We start from the raw sequence: 19,494 nt of genomic DNA on the forward strand, positions 1-19,494 counted from the left end.
ATGTCCAGCACTGAGGCTCAGCCTGGGGGTGACATACACAGCAGCCTTCCACTCCGCCACTCCCCTTGAGTGTGCCTGACCTGGGAGCCAGATCCTGAGGAGCCCTGCAGGACCTCCTGCGGCTGCAGCTGTGCTCTGCTTGCATTTCAGGCAGTGGCTTCCAAGGGACAAAGTCCTTCCCCTGGGTGTGGAGGACACTGTGGACAAGCTTAAGATGCTAGAAGGCCGCAAGACCAGCATCCGGAAGTCAGTACAAGTGGCCTATGACCGCGCCATGATCCACCTGAGCCGAGTGCGCGGGGCCCACTCCTTCGTCACTTCCAGCTACCTGTAAGAGTGGAGCCGGGCCTGCGTCTGCCTTCTTTGCCTCTCCTCTGTCCCTGAGGCATGAGAAGCCTCTTCTGCCCCTGCCACATATATGGCCGGCAGCTTCTTTCTAATGGCAGGCCCTGACTGGACTGGGTCTCCAAGGGCAAGGCCCAATATCGACCAATCATGTGGTTCCCCTGGAGGGCTGCTGTGTGCCAAAAACTCCCACCCGAGGTCCCTGGGGATATTCCACTGAAGAACCACTTAGAAGTAGAAACAGCTGAGAGTCTTAGCCAGCCAGCGAGATAGACCTGGCCCACGAGGCAAGAGGGCCTAGGCTGCTTTGCTGGGGCCAGCTGGCTCCCTCCATGCCTCTCCCACCTAACCATACCTCAGGGCAGGCAAGGTTCTGACACTGATCCCAGAGATGTGCCAGGGTCCCTCGGGAACCCCCAGAGCTCCCCTCTCCCCACGCCGCCCATGCTCACACCCCCGTCTCATCTCCCACCCCTAGCCCAGACTCTCCCTTCCCTCCCTCATCGCTCTCCCCTCTCCCTTGTGCCAAACTGACAGCAACATCACCAAATTGATCTTTTTCTTTGCCCCGTTTCCTTCCTGGCCAGCTGCTACATTAGATGGATGTCTGCCAGGCACTTGAGCCCCAGATAGAAGCCACCCCACTTGTAAGGACCCTCCCCACACCCACAGGAGCCCGCTTGTGCCACACACATCCTGTGGATGGACTGGGCTTCCCGCCATTCCCTTTGCTGTGAGGAGTGTCGAGGGTGGCCCCTGTCTATGCACAGGCTGGATGGATATTGGGGTGGCGTGTTCCCTTCAGCGGGCATGCTGCCACCTCACCCCCTTCCTGGGATTGTCTCCTCCTGTAGCAGCCTTAAGCCTTACTGAGTCAGCACTGTCACCGCACTGTCACCGCAGGCTGCAGGTCACACGGCACTGCCCTCCCGCGCCCTTCCCCAGGTTCACTGCTCCTGCCTCCCCAGCAGGGAACACAGCCTTTCTCTCACCCCCTGCCTTCAACCTCCTCCCCACCTTCACCTCCTCAATCTCCTCCCCTCAAAAAGGAAGGGAAAAAAAAAACTGTGAATGAGGAAAGCTGACTGACAAACCAACACAACTCTCAGAGGCTTCTGCTCTTGACATTTCTTTTCACCTCTTAAGCACCAAAGCCGCGGGCGGGTTCACAGACCGCCGATTGCCATGTTGATTTCTACCTTGACGTTATTTTTAATTGTTTTAAATTTTTTCATAGGGGAGTTATGGGCAACTATGAAGTCCCTGGGGAGATCACTGCCATTTTTACATACTCAGACTTTTTAAAAGATGCAACTAACCACCAACTTCTTACACATTTGGGACATGAGCCAGAGTTTAAAAGGGAACCAACAAAACTCACCGAGAGGGCAAGATTCTGTCCAGTAAACAGCGCAGCCACGGCCGGGTCAGGGCGTGGTGTATATAACTGTAAGATACCGTCGTAAGTTATTCAGGCCCGCACTCTCCATTACCAGAACCCTCCGTTGCGCGGCCACGCCGTGCAGTCTAGTCAAGGAGCCGATGCATTCCCCCTCTCCCCAGGTAGCTGGTCAGCTGTGGACTCTGTGACCCTCATCTAAACCTGTGTCAAGATCTCGGGGCTTCTTCCTCTCTCTGACTCCTTCCCCCAACACTTTCTCTCCTCTGTCTCTATTTTTCAGTCTTGGAACCCTTCCCTTTCTCCGAGTCCCACTTAAAAAACTGCTCTTTCAGGACAGGATGCGGCTCGGACCCTGCCGTGGCGCAGGGCCTTGCTCGCGCCCGTCCGGTCTGCTGTGAAGCACACGATGCTCTATTTATTGTAGACTTTATTTGCCTTCTAGAATTGTTTATAACAGATGGATATAAGAGAGGTAATAAACAGAAAAACCTATGCCTGTAAAGAACACAAGAGTTAATTTTACCTACCATAATATGACGTCTTATTTTCTCTCTGAGAAATAAATGTTCTATGGGCCGTGGTTTGCGGTGCTGTGTTTGCTGTCCTCGGAGGGGCCTCCTATCCTGACACCATCCGCTCCTCCAAAGGCAGAGCCATTAAGAACGGACTTGTCTGGTTTTTGGATCTCATGGATGGGCGTGAGGACCGGCTCAGACCGGGGGCTGAGGAGGGGTGCCAGGTTTGCCACACCTCAGCTGCATCTTCTCCGGCCAAGGTCCTGTCCTGGAGAGGTGGCTCCATGGGCATCCTGGCCCCTTGAGCACGTTCACCAGACTGCAGGCCGGGAAGACCAGCCTCCTGTGATGCTCCTTCTGCAGGGGGACGGCTGGGATGCAGAGGTTGGTGTCACCTGCCTAGAACTGGAAGGATCGTAGCAAATAGGCTGGCCTTTACAGACCAATAAGATTCAAAAGCATGGACAAGGTCAGTCAGCTGAGAAGTCTGTAGCAAAGCCCTAGGCAAGGATGCGTCCCAACCTTCCTGGACTCCACGGTCCTCAGGGCTACAGCAACTTGCTGTGTGCTGTGTGTGGCCACCAGAGGCTGATGGTAGGAGCTCTCCTTACAGAGTCTCTCCTGGGGAGATCACTGCCATTTTTATATACATTGATTGACCTTCTGATTGGCCAGTGGCCACCTCCTCTTCTCCCGTGCTGAGATTACAGGTGCCTGTCACAAGCAGTTTTTTGTTTGTTTTTTTTTTAAACCATGCCTTTAGAGGATCTGAACTCAGCTCCTCATGTTTCCGTGACAAGTATTTTGTCAGCTGAGCCCAGAAAGGGGCATCTTGAAGCACAGACACAAGAGGCATTCCCAGGAGTGACATTCAGGTGCAGAGAACCTGAGGGGGTTTCCTACTGTCCCTCCTGCTCAGGCCCTCTGATGTGGTAGAAGGCACAGCTCTTGAACACCTTCACAGGGCCTAATTCGTATAACAGATAAAGCGCGTCTTGAAAGTTCACAGCAGGTATTGTAGTTTATTGTACTGGGTGGCTGTTACAATACCCTGCAAGGCTATCCTCTGTGGTGCCTCAGTGTAGGCTTGGATTTTTTTGTTTTTGTTTTTCGAGACAGGATTTCTCTGTGTAGCCCTGGCTGTCCTGGAACTCACTCTGTAGACCAGGCTGGCCTCGAACTCAGAAATCCACCGGCCTCTGCCTCCCAAGTGCTGGGATTAAAGGCGTGCGCCACCACTGCCCGGCTAAAACCGACTTTTAATAAGGGTTCTTACATGCTTTGACCTCCCTTCTAGCCTACCACCCTCCAGAGGTAGTCGGAAAGAAAAGTTATTAGGATACAGGGGAAGCACAGCTGTTTAGAAATAGTTCTTTGGAGCAAATCCAATCTGCGTTGTCAGGATATCAGCAGTTCACAAGAATCAGCGATGACAGCTCTATCCTCACCATTCACGAATCAGCAACGGCAGCTCAGTCGAGAAGAAGCCACAGGCCTCAGCTGTTTGCTGTTTAGAAGTAGTTCCTTGGGTCAGTTTCCATCTCCAATTGACAGGATACCGGCAGTCCAGGTCAGTAGTGTGAGGATAGCAAACCCGAATCGTCAGCTGTGGCACAGCCCAGCAGAAACTGTCAGGCCTCTGCTGAATTGCCATGAGTCAGCAGGGACAAAAAGAACCAGAGGTACGTCAGGAGAAGTTCTCTGCCGTGCCTCTCTCAACAAAGTGAAGATCAGCAAAGACAAGACACAAATGAGACCAAGGAAGTGTCGCAAAGCTAGCTATGCAAGCCTCTGCCATCACTTGCCCACTGGGGCTTACTTACACTCCCTCCTAACATCACACTCATCTTCCCACGGGTCTTGCCTCAGCAAAACACCATGTGAGTTTGTATCAGCTGGCATATCCAGAAACTTCCACTTCACGCCATTAGCAGAGTCCTCAGAAGTGGCAAGAAGCCGCCAGAACACCTCCAGAAGTTTCTGGGTTCATTTCTTTCTATGAAATCATGACAATGAATGGCAAGGAGTACCAATACCATTCAGCATCGTCCACTGTCTATTGGGTCATATTTATAGTCTTAACTTCACGTGTCCTGTCACGTGCTTGTTTTAGCAGAACATCTTTTCACCTGTGTCTGCTTCAGGAAAACATCCTTTCACCTGTGTGCCCCAGCAAACCATCATTTGACATATCAGACTTTCCAAAGAAACCAGAAGTTACCTCAGCCTGGCTTGTCTTTCTGGTGGACAGTACTAAGTAAGCCAGAGTGCCTATTGCTGTTGTAAGATATTAGTGGTCGCTGGGCGGTGGTGGCGCACGCCTTTAATCCCAGCACTTGGGAGGCAGAGGCAGGCAGATCTCTGAGTTCGAGGCCAGCCTGGTCTACAGAGTGAGTTCCAGGACAGCCAGGGCTACACAGAGAAACCCTGGCTCAAAACAAACAAACAAACAAACAAACAAACAAAAGATATTCGTGGTCTCTGCAGTACTAATATACCCACCTCCAGCAACTAGGCTGTGGGGTACCTTTTCACAGACAGTGGCTATATTCTTTACTTTCTTGTTGCTGTGATAAAATACTGACAAAAGTAACTTGAGGGAGAGAGGTTTTATTTTGGCTTACAGTCCCAAAGGGACACAGTCCAGCCTGATGGCAGCAGGAGCAGGAAGATGATCGATCATACCACATCCAGTCAGGAGGAAGCGATGCCGGTCTGTCAAGCCTTCCTGCAGTGAGACTCCACCTCCTAAAGATTCCATTGTATAAACTGACTACGTGACCACACTATAGTATGGTTATTGGGAATGTGTTTTTTGTAGATACAAGAGATTAGTCAGAGGCGTCTGGAAGAGTATAGCGCAGAGAAAGCAGGCTGACCATGGCCAGCGGACTGGAGCTGGCCATGAGAAACAGCAGCGGAGCAGAGAGAGAGAGAAAGAGAGAGAGAGAGTCAGCGAGCATAATTGAACAGGGCAATAAAGAGAATGAGTAGCTGTTGCACTCCCAGACAGCCGCCATTTTCCCACAGCTCCAGCCCTGGCACCTATGAGATGCTAGCCTGGTGGCTGGCTCTGCCAATCCACCACGCTGTCCACAATGCTTGACTGAGCCCAGACCATTCCCTCTATGACCTCAGTCCCTGGTAAAAATGAGACTCTTAATGCTTAAAGATTATCCAATATTTATATATTTGGAAATGGTCAATTAACAAGATGCCCACCCAATTAGAATTGTTAACCCAATTAACCTAGATATGAACCTGAGACTGCTAGAGACACTCGAACATCTGCAGCCATCTTCTCTCCTCCAACACCTCCTTCGTCTCCTCCCCTTCTTCTCCTCACCTCCTGTCTCCTCACTCTGCCTTCCAGTCATACAGCCCAATCGCCGAGCTTTATACAAATGTGGGACTTTATCCTGCCACAGGTAGCTGTAGGGAGGGACGCCTGTGCGCTGGAGGATGATGGTGGCCAGGATGCTAGCATGGACTCCAGAAAGTGTAGCAGGTACTTGTCATGCCGAGGGAGCCTGGAGATCAGCATGTGCTTCAGTATGCTAACGGGCACCACAGATAGCCATCTGTCCCTTCTGCCTTTTAGAATTTGAGGAAATGGAGCTTCATTTGTACCTGACATATCACTAGCATGTCACATGAACCAGTGGGGGACAACTCACAGTCAGAACATGGGCCACAGACCAAAATCCATTCCATGTGCAGATATCCAGGAATGAGAAGTCAACAAATGACCATATAACTCTTTTGCTAGTTTGGAATGTTCCTGTCTCCGCTTTGGGGCAGAACTGGCAGCATCAAGGTGGAGAGGTCACATCACCTCTGAGGATAAGTCTGGAAGGCCCAAGTGATTGATTTGGAGAAACAAACTTATCGCTAAATGACCTGGATCGTTTTAGACACAACTTTACGAGCAATAGCTAAGAAACAGCTGCAGCTGAGTCGCCATGAACTTTTATTAGCGGCTCCAGCCATGAACGCCCCACCCAGGCCAAAATACAGAACATTTCCCTGGCCTTCCCCGTCCATCACTCTCTGCTTCGCAGGGAGTGCACTTTGGTGAATTTCTCCTGCACGGACTCATGTGTCGTGTGCTCTCATGTCATGTCTGGCTTCTCATTCGGCTGGTTTTGATTCGGTCCTCTGGCTCATGCATTCCTTTACTCTGTCAGAGCGGAGTGGAATTTCGTTATATAAACACTGTATGTTTGTCATTCTACTGTATGTGTGTGTGTATGTGTGTGTGTGTGTTGTACTTAGAGTCTGGGCATTGGAAATAGCTGCTAGGAGTGCTTTCACTTTTATATATCCTGCCTCCACTCTCTCTTACCTGTTTATTTTTGTTTCTCAGCATAGCCTTGCTGTACGGCCCTGGCTGCCTGACATCTGCCTGTCTCTGCCTCATAGTCATGGTCTGACAGCCATAGACTAGAGTGTGTGCTGCAGCAGCTGCCGTTACACATGTCACTTGGCTGCCTCTAATACTCATTCCCCTCTGGTGTGGCCCCAGGAGTGACCTGCTCCGTCATGGGGCAGGTGCAGTTTAGTAGATTTTGCCATTGCTGCTGGTGTGTGTGTGTGTGTGTGTGTGTGTGTATGTGTGTGATAGAGAGAGTACATGTGTGGTGTCTGAGTGTGTGGGGTGTGTGGTGTGTGTGTGGTGTGTGTCTGTGTGTGAGAAAGAGTGCACGTGTGGTGTCTGAGTGTGTGCCTGTGTGGTGTGTGAGTATGTATAGTCTGTGAGGTGTGTGTGTATGTGTGTGTGTGTATGTATGTGTGTGAGAGAGTGTGTGTGGGTTCATGTGTGGTGTGTGCATATGAATGTGTATGTGTGTGAGAGCATGTGTGGTGTGTATGTGAGTGCGTGTGTGGTATGTTTGCAGGCATGTGAGTGCATGACAGGATGGGGAGGTCAGAGGCCCTGTGATGTCAGTTCATTCCTTCTACCCTTATGTGGGTTCCAGGGGAGCTTCAGGAGCAAGTCCTTGTACCAGAGTTGTCACCAGACCACACTTGATGCTTTTACATCCCAAGGCCAGTAACCTTGTCCAGAGCAGGTCTCTTTTGCTGTCTGTCTGTCTGTCTGTCTGTCTGTCTGTCTGTCTGTCTCTGTCTATCTATCCATCCATCCATCCATCTATTTATCGCAGTGCTGAGGTCAAACCTAGGGACTTGCAGAAGCCAGACAAGTGCCCTGCCCTAATGTCCCTTTGAGTTGAACAGAGCAGGTTCTAATGAGGTTACAAGAGTAAGGTCACCAGATCCGAGATTGAAAAGGGACAAGGAGAGCCCACTAGCTGTTGGCCGACCTTGGTGCATGTACACACATCTCAGACAACAGGGCAAGGAGGGTGCAGAAGACTCTGAAGTGACTTCAAAGGAATCCTTCAGCTCTAGGGGTGGGTGTTATCAGAGATAAGGGTCTGGGAGGCCGACTCTGACTGGAAGCTTTGTGTGGAAGCCAAGTTCTGGAAACAAGATTGCACACCCTGCTGGGACTGAGGCGGAGGTGTGGTCCAAGGAGGGGAGCACGGGGCTGTCCTGGGTTGGCCACACTTGGGACCCTGCCTGTGCCCCTCGTGTTCGAGATAAGAGAATTGTCAGAAGAATCTGGGGGGAGTCTGCCACGGCTTCGTCTCGGGGACAGAGAGAGGAGCAGAGAGAAAAGGTGGAAAGGGGGAGACTGGCAATTGATCAGCTGTGGGAACAAAGACAGCAGACATGGTGGGAGAGCCCTCCCAGTTATAAGGAGTCCCCAGTGGCGGGGGTGTGGGGGGAGCTGGTTAGCTGGAACAGCGTGGGGCTCAGAGCTGTGGCAGGCCTGTCAACAGCTAGATGCCCTCTCTGGAGATTGGGGGTGCTGTGGGAGTAGATAAGACAGGGGTGGCTTTTCCTGGTAAACAGAAGCCCTTTGTGGGGATGCAAGTGTGTGTGTGTGTGTGTGTGTGTGTGTGTGTGTGTGTGAGAGAGAGAGAGAGAGAGAGAGAGAGAGAGAGAGAGAGAGAGAGAACCTTTACAAGGTGTCCAAGGACAGAGTCTAGCCTGAGCTAAGCCTAAACTCAAATTTGGACCAAGTCAGTGTGGGTCTGTCCTTTTGGAGGGGAGGTGACTTAGCGAGCCTGTGGAGTTCTCAGGGACAGGCTGTGGGTCCACCCCCTCCTGGAACTGAGGTCTGGTTCCGACCCTTAACCCCTCATACCCCCAACTGCTCTCCACCATTCACCCCACCTACCCACCCTCCACCCACCACCCCCGCCACCATGTCCCCTCTGCCTTCTGTCTTTAGAGGTTAGTATTTTAAATTTTTGATCATGTGACTCAGAACCCCAAGTCCACACTGGGGATTATGGATATGTGCCCCCTCACCGGGATTACATAGCATCTGGAGATTGGGGCTCAGGACCTCACATCCGTACCACCATGTGATTAGCTCAGGCTGGACTCAAATTTGCCTCATAGCCAAAGGCTAGCTCTGAGCTCCTGATTCCCCTGCCTCTACCTCCCACATCCTGGGATTCCAGGCATGCACCACCAGGTCCAGCTACAGTTTGTTTTTATTGCATCTACAGTTATGGGCCTTGGTCAGTGTAGTGGGTGTCTGGCTGTGGTATACAGTGGTGTTCACTCCTACGGCATGGGGTGCTTTCAATAATTTGTTTCTAGGAGCGCCACTATGAAAGCTGGTAATTGTTCCCCTAGGGTATCTGTAGAGTCTGGGTAAGGATATCCCCAGGGCTCAGGCAGAGACCTGGGGAATGCATTTTTTTGCCCAAAGTGCTTGTAACCATTCCCATTCCTGGCAGGAGGTTGCGGAGGGTCACTGTTTGTGTTTTCCAGAGTCATCTAGGTAAGATGTTGACTTGGCGAGGTACTTCCTCCCCACCCTGGCCAGAGAAGGATCTGCCCCATGGCGGTTTGCACTCACCAGCTGTTCAAGGACGATGCCATGTTGGCACCAGTATACAGTCAGCTCTGCAGCAAGCAGCCTTGGGGACAGCCAGCAAACGCCGCTGCAGACAGGAGGCTGTTCACAGGGGTGCACAGGTACCTCTGATGTTAAAATAGACAGAAGCTGATGTGTCTCCTCTCTAGCCCCATGCTGCCTGTTTCTTTTGATGTCCTGAGGCATGGCTCCTTCCTCTTTGAAAACAGTAACCTGATGCTTACTTTTCTAATGTTTGGTGTGGACAAGATCTTTTTTTTTTTTTCTCCATTTGTTTTTCTGAGAATGGTCCTTGATGCCAAGAAGGTTATTTCATCCATCTCCCTTTTGTACCTAGACTGAGCCTCAGAGAGGACTTGATCCAAGTCACATAGCTAGAGAGTGGCAGAGCTGGGATCTTTAAGTCTGATTCTAGAGCCCTGTGCACCATTGTCCCTCCACTCCCGAGTTTGTCTCTTTCTTTTTCCACCTTAATACGTTTTCTATGACATCTGAAAAAGGGGACCGCAAACACTCCAGGATCCCAACTCCTGTCAGGTCCTTCCCAGAACACTTCCTTCCTCACCCTCTGGACCCTCCAGGTCCAACTTCCAGATGTTTCTTTTGGGGGAGGACATGTGTCAGTTCCCTCTGTGCTCAGCACACAGTAAGACAGCATGAGCCCGGGTGAGCTGGGCATGCCTTTTCCTATAACCTCATCTCCTGCAGGAGGCTCAGGATCTGGCTTGGGGTTGGCAGTGTTAGCATGAGCCTGCTCTCCTTCCTTAGCACCCCAGAAAACTCAGCACAGTGAGCGGCACAGGCCTCTCTCTAATCCTAGCCAGGAGGTGGAGGCCAGAGGATCCACCTTTGCTCCATCCATAGCAAGTTTGAGGCTAGCCTGCTACAGATGAAACCTTGTCTCAGGAAAAACCAAACCAAAGGAAACGCTTGAGTATGGTGCCTTCAAAACCTTGTGGGGGGGGTGTGGGAGGAGAGGAGAGCTCACTCCGCCGCCTGGGTGAGCAGCGGAGGCTTGGAGTGCCCTGTTTTGCCGTTGCTTCTATTTGACCCTTCTTGGCCTCCTCACCCCGTAGAAGAATCTCAGGACTTCTGGCTTTGAGGCCCTTTCATAGCCCCTATAGTCACACTGCCTCCTGGTGGCAGTCTGAAGGCAGCTAGGCAAGGGAGGGTAATCCCACATGCCACAGGTGGATTATGGGCCTGCAAACGCTCAGAATCTGAGAACATGGAGCCCGGAGTCTGGGGTTGGCGTGACTGAGCTCATGCTTCTTAGAAGCAGAACAGACACGTGCTGTCCCTGTTCCCATCTGTGCATGGCTGGAGAATAGCAAGGCAGAACCACCTCTCTTGACTCCTGTGATCTCCCGTGGCTCATCATTTGTCTTGGGCTCTGCTGACAAAGACAGTCTAGTTGACTATTTCAAAGACAACAGAAGGCCCTCATTCATAAAAAAACAGCCTCCCCTGCCAGCTCACTGCTGTGTGTGTGTGTGTGTTTGTGTGTGTGTGTCCCTAGGGTGACAGCTTTGAGATCTGTGGATAAAGTTCATCCCAGCTGGGTGGTGGTGGTGCAGGCCTTTAATCCCAGCACTTGGGAGGCAGAGGCAGGCGGATTTCTGAGTTTGAGGCCAGCCTGGTCTACAGAGTGAGTTCCAGGACAGCCAGGGCTACACAGAGAAACCCTGTCTCAAAACAAAACAAAACAAAAAAATTATCCTTTGATCTCCACATGTGCCCACAGCTTGAACACACACACACACACACACACACACACTATTATCTACTTATTTGTTTACTTATTCATTTGTTTATTTTGAGACAAGATCAGGTTATATAGCATTGCCTGGCCTCAGACTCTAGAGGTCTGCCTGTTCCTGCCTCCCAACTGCTGGTATTAAAGGCATTGCACGCCATGCCCAGCTTTAAAAACAAAACAAAACAAACAAACATAGTATTTTCAATTCATTCTTATTTTGCGTATGGCTGTTGTGCCTGCATGTATACCATGTGTATGTAGTGCCCCTAGTGGCCAGAAGAGGGCACCAGATCCTCTAAAACTAGATTTACAGATGGTTTAAGTCCCCACGTTGGTGCTGGAATTTGAACCCAGGTCCTCCCTCTGCAATAGAAGCAAATGCTGAGCTGTCTTTCCAGCACCCAAATGTTACGATGGTCAGATAGATGGATAAATGGACAAACAGACAGATAAATAAAATCTTCACCCAGTTTCCTCACCGGTGTCCCAGTTTCTCGGTCTGCCACAGGCACCCTGCCTCTCCCTAGCCACAGGCAGAAAACCAAGCATTATCTGTGAGTCACCTCGCTCACCTAGCCAGTCCCACATCCAAGACTCTGTGGCAATAGCTTTGCTGATTCATCCTCCAGCCATCCCCGGGCCCAGCCACCCCATCTTCCTGGATCACTGACCCTAATCTCTGCTCCCTTCTGGGACTCTCCAGCTGGAGTGTGCTCCAAGCACACCCCATCCTCCCCTCCACTGTGGAGGTCCCATGTCTCCCTTCCGACCTTTCCCTTCTCTTCCACAGACTCCAGGATTCATCTGCTCCAGAAACCTTGGACCCTATTGTCTTCTGGTACTGACAGGCGTGTCACCTGGCAGGCACAGTCATTACCTGTCACCTCTATAACTCCTGTTAAGCTTAGGAATTACTGCCTGTTTTGCAAATAGGGGAAAATCCAAATGTCCTGTTGCGGGTCCTACTTCTTGTAAACAGCAGTAAAGATCCAGGGAGTCAACCTGTCTGTCTGACCCAGGGCCACCTCCCATGCCTCTGAGTTCATCATGCCGCCCCTCCCAAGGAAGCCCAGAGCTGTCTTACACCTCCCCCACCACCTCTAGTCTGGGGTCCCCAGCTCTGTCTGCTGTCCCTCCCTCTTTGCTCCTTCTGAGGTAATCTAGCCTCGCGCAATGTAGTAGTTAATTACAGGCTGCTTGGATGGGTCTCTGCTTACTTCACGCCGTCAGACTCCTGGGACGCTAACTCCTGTTAGTATCTGGTCTGGGGGAGTTGAGGTGGCATTTCTCCTTGTTCTCATTGCCAAAAGCCATTGGCTTCTTCCTGTCACATGTCCCCTACACAACACACACAGCACACACATACACCCCTAACCAAAACCCGCCCTTCAAATCTGACAATCACATGTCTGAAGCGACCTGCGGAAGACAGAACGCTGGAAGAAGGCTCCCTCTTTAGTGGGTGCCGGACTGTGTATTTCCGGTTTGTATCGACAGAATCGTCAGTTTTTGGGAACTCCAGGAAAGACATCCATGCCCCCACCTATAGAGAGGCTGGGGCCAACTGGGACTAGGAGGGACAGCTTGGCGTCTCAGTTCTAGTTCTGGTCCCACTGCCATGGGGTGATGGTGATAGTGACAGTGATGGCTATGATGGTAGAGGAGGAGGGAGGATAAAGAGGAGGAGGGAGAATATGGAAGAGGAGGGAGAGGAGGGAAAGAAGAGGAGAGGGAGGAGGGGGAGAGGGAGGAAGAGGAAGAGAGGGGGAGGGAGAGGATAAAGAGGAGGAGGGAGAATATGGAAGAGGAGGGAGAGGAGGGAAAGAAGAGGAGAGGGAGGAGGGGGAGAGGGAGGAAGAGGAAGAGAGGGGGTGGGGGAGGAGGAGAAAGAAAGAGAAGGGGAGGGGGAGGAGGGAAAGGAGGAGTGGGAGGAGGGAGAGGAGCAGAAGGTGGAGGGGGAGGATAAGGAGAAGGGAGAAAATGCAAAGGAGGAGGGAGAGGAGGGAGAAATACAGAGGAGAAGGATGAGGAGGAGGAGGGGGGGGGACTAGGAAAGCTTTGACCGCCATAGTGATTTGCAGTGACATTTTTGGGCTGTGAGGAAACTTCCTCCTCTCCAGGAGTCATGCTGGGCAGCCCTGGAGCTAACCCGGTCCCCAAGCCCTTGTCTTCCTTTACCAAAACATCTCTCTGCCCTGATCCCGATGTCTCCACATGGGATCTCATGACAGGCAAACACCCCCCACACACACACACACGCACGCACCCCACCATCCTCACGCTGTTTATCTGTGTGGCCATCTTGGAATGCTCCAGCTGTCTGCTCTCTCCCACCTAAGAGAATGCACTCCAGCTGGAGAGATGGCTCAGGGCCGGATGCTCTCCCTGAGGGTCAGGGTTCAGTTTCCAGCGCCTACATCAGGCAGCTCACAACTGCCTGTGATTCCGGCTGCAGGGCATTGGATGCCCTCTTCTGGCCTCTGGAGCTGGCACAGGGCTGAGAGGCAGGCAAGAGGACACGGACCAGGTCCGGGGCAGGGAGATGACAGAGTAAGAGTTGGGAAGGAGGCAGGAGACTGCTGGCTGGATATTGACAGAAGCTGGGAAGAGGGACTCTCATTGGAGGAATTGCCTCCATCAGATTGGTCTGTGGGCAAGTCTGTAGGGTATTTTTCTTGATTAATGATCCATGGGATAGGGCCCCGCCCACCGTGGGCGGTACCATCCCTGGGCAGGTGGTCCAGGGTTGTGTAAGAAAGCAGGCTGAGTTAGCGATGGAGGGGTAGCAAGCCGGTAAGCAGCGTCCCTCCGTGGCCTCTGCATCAGCTCCTGCCACCCTGCCCTGACTTTCCTTCACGATGAACCTTAAACTGTGAGCTGAAATAACCCTTTCCTCCCCAAGTTGCTTTTGGTCACGGTGTTATCACAACAATGGGAAGCAAACCAGGGCAAACACCCAGAGCCAAACTTCTCCCCTGTTACAGTTTTTGCCCAGAGCCAATCCTAAGGTAAGAATAAATAGAGAGGTGCTTGTGTAAGAACTTTCCAGAGTCTGAGGAGGGCGGGGGAGGGGCATGGGGTGGTATGAGTTGCTCCTCCCCTTTCAAAGCCAAAGCCACCCGGGCAGCCCACACTGGGAATGAGGGGGACACGGGCTGGGGGGCGTGGCGGCTAGGGGCGTGGCGTGCAACTCTGTCCCCTGTCAGTGAGGGAGGCACAGGGCGAGGCAGAGATTTTGCAACTGGATGCTGAGGGCTAAGAGGCACCGCCTCTGTGGACACGGTCCAGAGCAGGGAGCACGGAATGGCCCGCTCCTGGGTGCGCTCCGGATGGGCGGAGAGCACTGAAGAGTCTCTGCCCGCCATGAGTCTAGCTAGGCCATGAAGTCAGCATGGGGTCTGCAGGACCACACCCCTACCCATGACTCTGAGGACTGTCAACATTTCATCCAGGACCTGGGGTCCCTTATCATCCCTTCAGGGGTGCCTCTCAGCAGAGCTAAACAGGCTCAGGCAGTGGCTGGATGAACCAACCGTGGGTGCCTGGCTGAGCCGGTAGAGTTGCCACATTCCCGGCTCTTGGCTGGCACGGAAAGAGAGACTGAACCAAGGCAGATAGGTGTGGGTTCTTCCTCCGCCGGGAGGTCAGAGGCCCCGAAGATGGACGAACAGGTGTTCAAAGGAGACCCAGACACCCCTCATTCCATCTCCTTCTCCGGGAGCGGGTTCCTTTCCTACTACCAGGCTGGAGCCGTGGATGCTCTTCGAGATCTGGCCCCGAGGATGCTGGACACGGCGCATCGCTTTGCAGGGACCTCAGCTGGAGCAGTGATTGCGGCCTTGGTCATCTGCGGGATCGAAATGGGTAAGACCTTTATTCTGCTGTCTCTGAAGAGGGGATCCTGGTGGGACTCCTCAGAGCAGACCCTGTACAAGCTTGGAAGTGCCCTGGGGAAGTGCCAGGCTAGCCCCCCTTCTCAGACACACACACACACACACACACACACACAAACACACTCCTCCCTCTGTGTTGAGCCAGAACACTACTGTCTGGCCGTGAGCGAGGTTGGGTGAGGCTCTTTTAAAATGTAAACACTACCTTATCTTCCTAGTCTGGAGGGGTTTCCCAACGTGCAAACCGCACGGGTTTGAGGAGAAGCTGGGAACAGTGTGGCAGCTTCAGCTGTGCCCTGGTGGGCCAGAGGCCACAGTGCTGACCCAGGGCTATGAGCAACAGCCTCCTTGTCCTAACAGTGTAGAGCACAGACCCGGCCACCTCACACCTGCTCAATGCCAGGCTGTGGAGCTGAAGTTCTAGAACGTTCTAGAGAGAAAGGACGCATAACAAACTTCCAAATAGAGACATCTTTCATGTCATGGTGGAAGGGATGGGGGTCATGATGACTTGAGACTCTGTTGGCCAACTCCAACCCAGGGCTGACGCCTGTGGGGTGCCGAGTATGTCCCCCAAACTGAGTCCTAGCCCTGGCATTCAGTTCTGTACACACAGAAGCCAGTTGCTGATCTCCCTGTGCTCCAGTCTCCGCTATTGGGACAATCCCACAATGGACTGACCTGGGTCTGTCAAAGGAAGAACTTCATCCATAGGAGTGAACAGCTTTGTGACCGGGGTATGGAGTGCTGGAAACCGCCAACTGTCTAATTTGGTGGTTTTAAGGATGCCCGAGCAGAAACCAACCAGGGGATGAGTGTGTTATGAGGTATCAGCTATTGGATCTAGCCTTGGACTCTCTATGTAGCTGAGGATGGCCTTAGCTTCTGATCCTTCTGCCTCCTCTCTGCAGGGGTAACAGAGATTGGGTTTAGAATGTGCTAGAAGGTAGAGTTGAGACCAACTGAGGTGTCAGCTGTTGGATCTCTGAGGAGACAGCAGCCGGTGGGGGTGTGGGCTTCGCCCGAAAGGTTAACAGTAGGGTCCTCACTGATTGACACACACAGGCAAGGGACCATCTCCTTTTTAATAGTTTATAAGAAACAGTGGGACAAGAGAGTTAAAATTTCTGCCCATCCTGCAGCCCCTAGTCCATTCGCCCTCCTCAAGCCTGGGCAAAGAGAGGGACAAAGATCTTCCCAGATCTTTCTTAGGCACGGGCCCTCTGTGGTTGCACACCCAATGCTTTTTCACCCAGAGGGAAGGATGCCAGGCCTTTGGAAAGGTAAGAGTCCACCCCTGCCTGGGGTTGCAGGCTCCCTGCCCTGGAGACAGGGTCCGTGGGAGGAGGCCCTGACCTTTCCCATCCCTGCAAATGCTCTCAGACTCCCCTTATCTTTTTATTTTAGGGAGGGTCCCATGTAGCACAGGCTAGCCTTGAACTCTCTATGTAGCCGAGGATGACCTTAACCTCTGATCCTCCTGCCTCCTCTCTTCCAGGGTAAGAGGCCTACACTTCCATGCCCATGTTTGCAGTGCTGGGAATCGAACCTAAGGCTTTGCACAGGCTAGGCAAACGTTCTACCCTGTAAACCACATCCCTAGCCTTGGCCTCTGCTGCCTTATCGTAAGTTCTTAAAAATATACCATCCCAGACTTTAATCCCAACACTCGGGAGGCAGAGGCAGGCAGATCTCTGAGTTCGAGGCCAGCCTGGTCTACAGAGTGAGTTCCAGGTCAGCCAGGGCTACACGGAGAAACCCCTTTTAGGATCAATTCAGTTTATTCAATAGAAGAAATAAGAAACCTGCTTAGCCAGCCTGAGGCCACCGTGGACCACTACAGGGCATGGGAGGAAGTCCTGAAGGGGCCTCTAGGAAGGATCAAGGCCTAGACCCAGCATGGTATACAAGTCTAGCAGGGTGTAAGGAGGAGTGAGGTGTATGGACCAATCCAGTTCAGACATTTTACTGCCCTATGATTTCCTGATAACCAGAATATCCTTTGTCTCAGATCCTGTTTGAAGTTTTTAGTGTATTAACTCATCCAGACTTTACAGCTCCTTCCGAGGGGGGAAACTGTTATCTCCTTTTATACAAAGAAAGAAACAGAGTCACAGGACACTTCTATAGCCTGAGGTCATATAAACAGTAGGTGGGAAGTTCAACCTGAAGTCTGTCCAGAGTAGACACATGATGAATGACTTAAACCCTGTCGCTGCTTGGCAGAGTGGATTCCCATGGGATGCTGGCTTTGTGACATGCGGGGTTAGCATGGGGGAGGGGAGAGTTTTTACACAGACCTGACTCACCAAGGGGATGGGCTGGAAAATATATTGGGCCGAGGCACAGTGGTGCAGGCCTTTAATCCTGGTGCATGAGAAGCAGAGGCAGGTGAATCTATATGAGTTCAAAGCCAGCCTGGACTACAGAGTGAGTTCCAGGATAGGATAGCTAAGGCCATATAGAGAAACCCCGTGTCAAAACAAAAAGAAAGTACTTTGGGAGAACATTTACCAGACAGAGGAGAGGATGGGTAACCGGGGTATTGATCTGTTATCAGAAGCTCGGTGGGGGCCTGGACCCAAGTCTCCATGTACCACTAATACAAACCCCTGCTCAGTTCATTGCTTTGCGGATGGACACCCCAAGTCCTGTGGTTGGAAACAATGTTGCAGTGAGCAGGCTGGTTGGAGTCTGGCATCCCCAAGATGCATGCAAGCCCTTAGACTCAAGAGTAGCCTGTGGTGGGCTCTTCTATGCCGTGCTGGAGGATTGTCTGAAGTGACTGTACAGCTTAGGCCCCAGAGACACACAGGAGTGGTGTGTGTGTGTGAGGTGTGTGTGAGAGAGATGTGTGTATGATATGTGTGTGTGTGTGAGAGAGAGAGATGTGTGTGTGTGATACATGTATGTGTGTGTCATATGTGTGTGTGTGAATGTGTGTATTTGTGTCCTCTCCAACATGTGGCAGGCAGAGGAGACCCTCGGTGTTAGTTCAGAAACACCATACACCTCCATTGAATCAGTCCCTGTGACCTGGAACTCACCAACGAGGCTAGACTAACTGGCTAGGGAGCCCCAGGAGTCCTGCTACCTCTGCCTCAGCCTCTCTGGTGCCAGAATCTCAAGCATAGGTTGCACATATCAGCACACACATGTATACACATGTGTGCATACACACCACACATACCCGAACCAGCATGCCCTGCATTTTCAAGACATCTTTTTTTTTAAAGAATGCATTTATTTTGACTTTTATGTGTATAGAAGTTTTGCTTACTTTTGTGTGTGTGTGTGTGCCACATGCTTGTCTAGTGCCCCAGAAACCTCTTCCCTCCTCTTACCCCCACCCTCGGTCCTTCTCCCCCTCCTCCTCTTCTCCCTCTTCCTCCTCCTCCTCCTCTTCCCTCTCCCTCTTCCTTCAAACCTTTCCTCTATCATTCTCAGCCTCTTTGCCCTCTCCACCATGAAAGGCCCAGTTTCGATTTTATCTGGAATTAAGCCTCCCATGGTAAATATAACCCCTGTGCCCTTTAATGAAGACACCGACGCTGGGTGTCACTTACTGTGTTTATCAATCTAGGGATCTTTGTTTTGTTTTTGTCTCACTCTGTAGACCAGGCTTGCTTGGAATTCATGGTGATTCTCCTGCCTCAGCCTCTGGGACCAGGTTTATCTCTAAGGCTCTTATGGGTTTTGCTGCTGTGAAGGGGCTTCTCTTTCCAAAGCATTTCCTGCTGGCTCAGCACTGGCTAGGAGGGTCCGAGGGTTTTCCCTGATAGCCTTGTTCTCAGGGATTTGACACACATCCGTAGTAGCTGAAAGAGTGTGTTCATTACCTCTTTCTTTACGCAGGACCACTCTTGTATATATAACTGGAGATCTGTTGCCTTTTGAAATTGTTTTTATTATACTCACTGTGTGTGTGCATGAGCAAGTGTCTGTGCACGTGCAGGTGCACAGGTGCCACATTGAACATAGGGTCAGAGGACAACTTTCAGGAGTGGCTTCTCTCCTGCCACCAGGAGTAGGTCCTAGGCTATGTCCCTGCACAGCTTGGGCCTTCTAACCCTGACTGTGGGTGTCAGGGGATGAAGAAATGACAGATACACAGGAAAGCTGGGTTGGTGTGGATGGAGCTTGCTGATGGAGAAACTGTAGCATCCTAGAAGCTCAGTGTGTTTATTACAGACAGCAGGACACAGCGGCAGGGTAATTACATATGGATAAACCAGGAGATACGGTTTATATACAGCTCATAGAAGTAGGGTAATTACATACAGACAAACCAGGAGATACAATTTATACACAGCTGTATAAGGTGGCTATACAAGGGGACAGGGTTATTATACACATCTGTACAAGGTGGCAGGGTTATACACAGCTGGACAAGGTGGCAGGATTATTATACACAGCTGGACAAGGGGACAGGCTATACACAGCTGGACAAGGTGGCAGGATTATTATACACAGCTGGACAAGGGGACAGGCTATATACAGCTGTACAAAGTAGCAGGGTTATTATACACAGCTGGACAAGGGGACAGGGTTATTATACACAGCTGTACAAGGGGACGGGCTATTGCATACAGCTGTACAAGGTGGCAGGGTTACTATATACA

General features: G+C 51.6%; 2 protein-coding genes across 2 annotated transcripts in view; both read left to right on the plus strand.

Annotated features, from left to right (window-relative positions):
• The window catches only part of Brpf3 (bromodomain and PHD finger containing 3), a 30,827-nt gene extending 28,500 nt beyond the window's left edge, over positions 1-2,327 (plus strand). Inside the window, exon 12 of the mRNA XM_028767926.1 lies at positions 151-2,327. Coding sequence (XP_028623759.1) covers positions 151-334 — 184 coding nt within the window. The 3' untranslated portion in view covers positions 335-2,327. The remainder of the gene's footprint in view (positions 1-150) is intronic.
• Positions 2,328-14,638: 12,311 nt separating this feature from the next.
• Pnpla1 (patatin like phospholipase domain containing 1) overlaps positions 14,639-19,494 on the plus strand; it is a 33,369-nt gene continuing 28,513 nt past the window's right edge. The window contains exon 1 of the mRNA XM_028767965.1: positions 14,639-14,843. Within this exon, the coding sequence (XP_028623798.1) occupies positions 14,639-14,843 (205 nt within the window). The remainder of the gene's footprint in view (positions 14,844-19,494) is intronic.

Source organism: Grammomys surdaster, unplaced genomic scaffold (genome assembly GCF_004785775.1).
Source record: "Grammomys surdaster isolate TR1022 unplaced genomic scaffold, NIH_TR_1.0 183, whole genome shotgun sequence".
Taxonomy (NCBI): domain Eukaryota; kingdom Metazoa; phylum Chordata; class Mammalia; order Rodentia; family Muridae; genus Grammomys; species Grammomys surdaster.